The sequence below is a fragment of the Belonocnema kinseyi genome, chromosome 3, assembly GCF_010883055.1.
Source record: "Belonocnema kinseyi isolate 2016_QV_RU_SX_M_011 chromosome 3, B_treatae_v1, whole genome shotgun sequence".
Classification (NCBI taxonomy): domain Eukaryota; kingdom Metazoa; phylum Arthropoda; class Insecta; order Hymenoptera; family Cynipidae; genus Belonocnema; species Belonocnema kinseyi.
Window position 1 is genome coordinate 97,725,067 of NC_046659.1, and position 6,000 is coordinate 97,731,066.

General features: G+C 27.3%; 1 protein-coding gene across 3 annotated transcripts in view; it reads left to right on the plus strand.

Annotated features, from left to right (window-relative positions):
- Window positions 1-6,000, plus strand: part of LOC117168974 (heterogeneous nuclear ribonucleoprotein L) — a 303,882-nt gene that overhangs the window by 285,679 nt on the left and 12,203 nt on the right. For all 3 annotated transcript variants that reach the window (XR_004466595.1, XM_033354980.1, XM_033354981.1), the window contains exon 9: window positions 2,487-2,710. Coding sequence is in view for 2 of the 3 variants with exons in the window: in XM_033354980.1 (XP_033210871.1) it covers window positions 2,487-2,710 (224 nt within the window). In the remaining variant the exon portion in view is untranslated. The remainder of the gene's footprint in view (window positions 1-2,486; window positions 2,711-6,000) is intronic.

Genomic DNA, 6,000 nt, shown 5'->3' on the forward strand with positions numbered 1-6,000 from the left:
CTTTATTTTTGTATATAATAGAGACTTTTAGTCAATTATTCGAGAAGATATTGCAAAAATAATATAAATTTGTATTGTATTCTTTTATTTCAAATAAAATATAAAAAATCATGTTAAAAAAATAAGAATTTCAAAAATCTTTTTAAAGTATATGTAGAGCAAGTAAAAATATTTTAAAATATGGTAGAAATAGCTGGAGTTCAGCTATTTTAATAAAAAAGAATGTTTGAAATAATAGTGATTATTATTTACTGTGATTTGGAATCAAAGTTAATACAAAATTTTTTAACTTGTAGTTTGAAATAGGTGCATGAACAGACATTTAAGTACTTTTTTTATTTATAATTTCTAAACGAATTTATCTAAAATCTTGAAACTTGACGAAATTTTGATTTGAAACAAGTACTTTTGATGTATTAAAAAAAATATTTCTTTCAAAACAAAAAACATTTAAAGTCTCTCGACATTTTTTATTTGAGTTTCAACATGTTTCAACAATATTTTGCGATTTTATAGAAATTTACCAGTAAAATGATAATAGAAGATTGCAAAATGTTTAATAAATTTTATTTAAATGTTAAGAAAAGATTGAAATTTGAACTACTTTTGAAAATGTTAGCTCTCATTTAATTAACATTGAAAGAACTTTTGTTTGGCATATGTAAATAAACAATTGTTTCCCGTCATCAATTTTTAACATGTATATTGTTTTAAAACTCATATTTGTACGTTGGCTCAAGACAAATCTGATCGTAAACCCCCAGGAGAAACGCGAGAATTACAAATTAGCTGATCACTAGACATCCTGGAAGCGGGGTGGAATTTTATATTAACTGGCTCTAGAAAAGCTGAAAGTCAGGCGATTTTCAAAAAATATTTTACTTTCTATTCTAAGTTTCTTAGAAGATTAAAAAATTTCGGAATTTTCAGGAATTATTTATTTACGTTTGACGAGTTGATTGCGAGACAAGAGTTTTTCGCATGAGTGACTTTTTTATTAAATTATATTTTTTAAATTTGAAAAGATTTCGATTCATTTAAAAAGCGTTCGAATGAAGAAGCATTTAATTGTTAAGACTTTAAAATTTCGAGTTTGCTGAAGCTATCGAATTTCAATTCGCTAAAAATTTTATAGTTGAAGATTGAAAGCCGAACAAATTTTGGAATACTTAAAATTTCCTAAAGTTTCTGGAATTTTAATAAACTTAAAGCTTTAAAACTTGAAATATTTGGAGACAGCAAACCATAAAAACAAAATATTCTTAAAATATTTGTTATTTAATTTTTTTAAATCTATTCCAACTTAAGAGCGATTATATTTTAAAATGGTCGGAATTTAAAGCGCCTAGTAGATTTGTATTAATAAATTATTTTACAGAAATTGAACTACAAATTTCAAAACCTTAATCTGTAAATCCTGTAAAAATCAGTTAATTTTTTTATACCAATTTTGTAGCAACCCTAATACTTCCTAAAGATTTATGAATTAAAGACCCACTACACTTTCATCAACTACGCCAAATTACACTTTTTAGACAAATAAACAATAATTAGATTCAGATAATTAAATAGTCTTATAATTAGATATATTTAAGGGTTTAAACCACTGTAGATATGTCAAAAAATCGATTTTTTTTTGCTTAAAAGGTGTTTTAGGGTCTTAAAAATAATATACCAAAAGATGGAGGGCAGATAAAATGTCTAAATGAACAATTTTTCAATTCTGCTGCAACGCGTTTCAGGTATTCCTCGGTGGTTTTAGAGTACTTACAATTTTAAACGCATTTTTCTCAAAACAACTTTTTTTGAACTGGTCGGAAACGAACAAATCCTCACCGATTGATCTGAAATTTCAAAAATATATTCAAAGTTGCTTTCTCCAGCGACGTACGTAGGATTTTTTTTCATGAAATTTTAAACTTTTTCGAAAGTGCACCATGTCGCGAAAAATCACTATAACGAGAAAAAATCCAACGTAGTCTCTTTCCGTTGTTCTATAGAATCGAAAAAGCTTTGGTTTTTTTGATCCAGGCCAAAAATTGCGCGAGTTATGTTTTCGGCCATGGAAACAAAAAAAAGGCGCGGACGGAGATATGCTGCGCAGCCGCAATTTTGTCATGAACGAATTTGACAAAAAATATTCTCTGTATTTTTATTATTAGTGATATTTCTATTTCTGTACAGTGGTTTAACCCCTTAAGTTAATAGTGATTAGAATGTTAATTATTATTTTGAAATGATCACTCTTCCTAATTAAAAATCTTATTTAGATGTTAGAAAAGTAGTAAAAAAGGTGTGGTCAAGCTATTCCTCTACTAATTCTTATTTATAGTCTCATAGCGAATTAGCTTACTTTAATGATATTGCTCTTCTAAGCAGAAGGAGCAAATATTCGAGAAATAAACAGCTCTTGAAATGAAGTGTCATAAAGTTGAAAGCTTTAACTGAAAATTGAAATGTAGAGAACCTCTCTTTTTGTGTTCCAGGTGAAGTTCTTAAAAACAAAGGAGGGCTGCGCGATGATTCAAATGGGAGACAGCATAGCCGTGGAAAGGTGTTTGCAAAATTTGAACAATGTCACGATTGGTGCAGACGGCAAATTGCAACTTGGATTTTCGAAGCAAGCTTTCCTCTCGGATGTCACCAACCCTTACATTTTACCTGACAAGACAGCCAGTTTCAAAGACTTCACAGGCAGCAAGAACAACAGGCAAGTTCCTTTGCTGATGAATAGTTACAGGATTAATGATTGTAGGAATGAATCAGATTATTTCTGTAGTTGCATATCGTTTTCTAAGGCTTGTGCCTCATAAAATAAGAATTTATAAAATTTAATGGTGACTTTATGTAATTACTAGGATGTTCCGCCAACCCCGATTTCAGGTTTAACATATTATGTTGTATTTTTTTATGGTTATTTAGGTTAGGCAGTTAGGGGAGAGATAAGAATTCTATCTGCTTTTTATACCTTCATATTTTATATGCCTCAAATTCATTAAGATACTTCCATTTAATACTTTCTGAAATATAATAATCTAAAAAATAAAAATATTATTTTAAAAATACATATATTTTATATTATATTTGACCGAGTCCATTTTTTTATCAACTTTTTAATAACAAATAAAAAATTAAAAGTTTAAAATAATACAAAATTGTAAATATTTTTGCTGATTACATTTTTTCCACAAATTTATTTCGGATTTATCCAAAAATAACGTAAGAGTTACTGTTTCTTATGAAATAGATTTAATTTGTATCCAAAGAGATGGATTTTCAAATAAAAAATGCAAATTCTCAACAGAAGTTGAATTTTCAATCAAGAAAGATTTTTCAGTCAATAGAGAAAACAGAAAATCCAAATATTGTAGTTTCAAGCCAAAAAATACGAAGTTTTAACAAAAAAGTTAATTTTGCACAAAATATTACAATTTTCTCTCAACTTTTTTTCAACCTAAAAAAGAATTTTTAACAAGAGTGTTCAATTTTCAACCAAAGTAATGAATTTTCTACTAAAATTATTAATCTTCAAACATAAAAATGATTTTTTCAGACATTATTTAAATTTTCTACAAAGGAGTCAAATTTTCAACTAAAAAAAATCTTAATTTTCACCAAGAAACATAATAGCAGTTAATATTTCAACAAAATATTTTTATTTTTTAATTAATAAATTTAATTTAACCAAAAAATACTCATTTTCAACTAAATCAATCGATTGTTAACCAAGAAAGATAAGTTTCTACACCCCCTAAAGTTATTCAAATTTTTTTTTAGATTCTGAAATACCCTACTGTTTTTGAAATTTTTAGAAATAAGAAGCACTAATATAGTCTACGTACCATAAATTTCCCATGTGGTGGTAATTCTTTGTTTTTCGTAAGAAAAAAACTATTTTTTTTTTTAATTTGGTCCTTTTTGCAATTGTTGAGGTTTTTAATGTTCCAATTTGTCAAGTTTTTTCCCTTGTTCGAAGCCAATATGAAAAATGAAAAAGAAGAAAAAATGGTTAAGTTGTTTCGATCTTTTGAAAAATTAAATCACGAAATTTTCTCAAAACAGCTACCTTTTTTTTCGTTGAAATTTTGAGGAGTGGTTAGGTAATTATATATAATCAACTTACTATAAATTTTAAACCTAGGATTTATTTGTATTTCTGAAGACACTGAATTCTATTTTTTTTCTCTATTCTTGCATTTATTGTATTTTACTGTTATTTTTTATTTCAAATCATAAAAATGCTATTTTGTTGGACATAACGATAAAATGCGTCAAAAACTGCAAAGCTGGTTACTTTTCCTTTTTTATAACTTACCAGTCTAGAAAATGTCAACGAAAAAAAGGTAGTTGTTTTTTAGCACAATGTTTAAAGTAAAATTTGCAAGAGACTAATTTTACACGTAAAATTTAAACATATTTTCAAAAAATGTCGTCATATTAATTAAGAAACTAGATATCTTCTTATTTTCACGTACAAAAACATATTTCATTGGAGAGCCAATCTTAAACATTTTTCTCGCCGGTCTGCATGATTTGAAATAGATTGGTTCATCTACATTAATTTTTTTTAGTGATTTTCAGCCAAATTTATGTAATTTATGAATTAACTTCATAACAATTGTACTACATTTTTTCAATTAAGAAATTTTTACTTAATAAATTTGATTTCAAAGTGCGTCAGATTCTTAAGATAGGCTATTGATAAAAAATTTGAATTATTAAATTTTTATTGCCCCTATTAAAGGCTGTGTAAGTGACAAATTTGTAGTGGTTGTAATAAATGGAAGAGCAGGAATTAATTTCGAATAATAAAAAATAATTTAAGCTATTAGTTATATTCACGAATATAGTCAATAAATTTACGCTGTGAAGAATAAAAATCTAATTTAAGGGCATGCTCTTCATTGACCACGTGACCAAACTAGTCCCCGGTTATGAACATTTTTTTTTGGTGTTCACTGCGTCCACACGAATTGAGATATCGTGTTTAAACTTTGACACATAAAATAAAAAGCACTCAAGAACGTTTGTATACATCAATATATTGGTAATTTTAAAGAAAATTTATTTATAAATTGATGGAATAGGATATTACGATTCGAGTTATAGCACTTTGCAGATCATTTTTGGTTTGATGCAAACGGTCTGTAGTGCTTTTATTTAATCTGTCAAATTTTAAGCACGATATCTCAATCCGTGTGGACACAGTGAACACCAAAAAAATGCTCATATCCGGGGACTAGTTTGATCACGTGGTCACGAAAATGTCACGAAATGTCAAAACAATGTGTTTCACATATTGATAAAACATTTTATTTTTCATATGTTACAATCATTTTAAGATAACCTGCGAATTCTCAAAAATTAATCTTTTTTTACATTATCTTCCAGACGCGCGTATAAGATATTTTTTTCTTGAGGTGTGAATTCTTGTTCTTTCAATTGATTCCAAAAAAATGTTTTAATTAAGAAATGGCGACTTTTTTTTTAAATTATTGAAATTGGATTTTCTTCAAAAACTCTATTTACATTTTTTTTAAAGATAGTGGCAACTTTTGAGTTTCGGTCGTGGTAAACCACTCTTGGAAATAACGAAAGGTAAAAAATATTCTGATAAAAGTTTACACATCTATAAAAGCTCTACAAAAAGTACGTCTTGCAAGAAAAAACATTATATTTTTAAAAAAAAATTCACTTCCTCATAAATGGTTAAGCACCCACAACACTGATCGTATACCTTTCTTATATGGGCATACAATGTAAACAATTAGGAGAAAAAAAATAAAAAGTTGGGACTTCCAGAAAATGTTCTTTATTTTTTTTCATTACATTTTTAAAAAATGAAAAGAAGAATGTCAGGAAAACCCCACCTTTTTACTCTTTCCGATATTTGTAAAAAGTTTCTGCTTATGTAGAAAAAATGCATCCTATTAGCTTTTACGGGCTGAACTTTTTTTAGATGCGTATACTTGTATGGAAACATTTTTTTGTAACGTACGT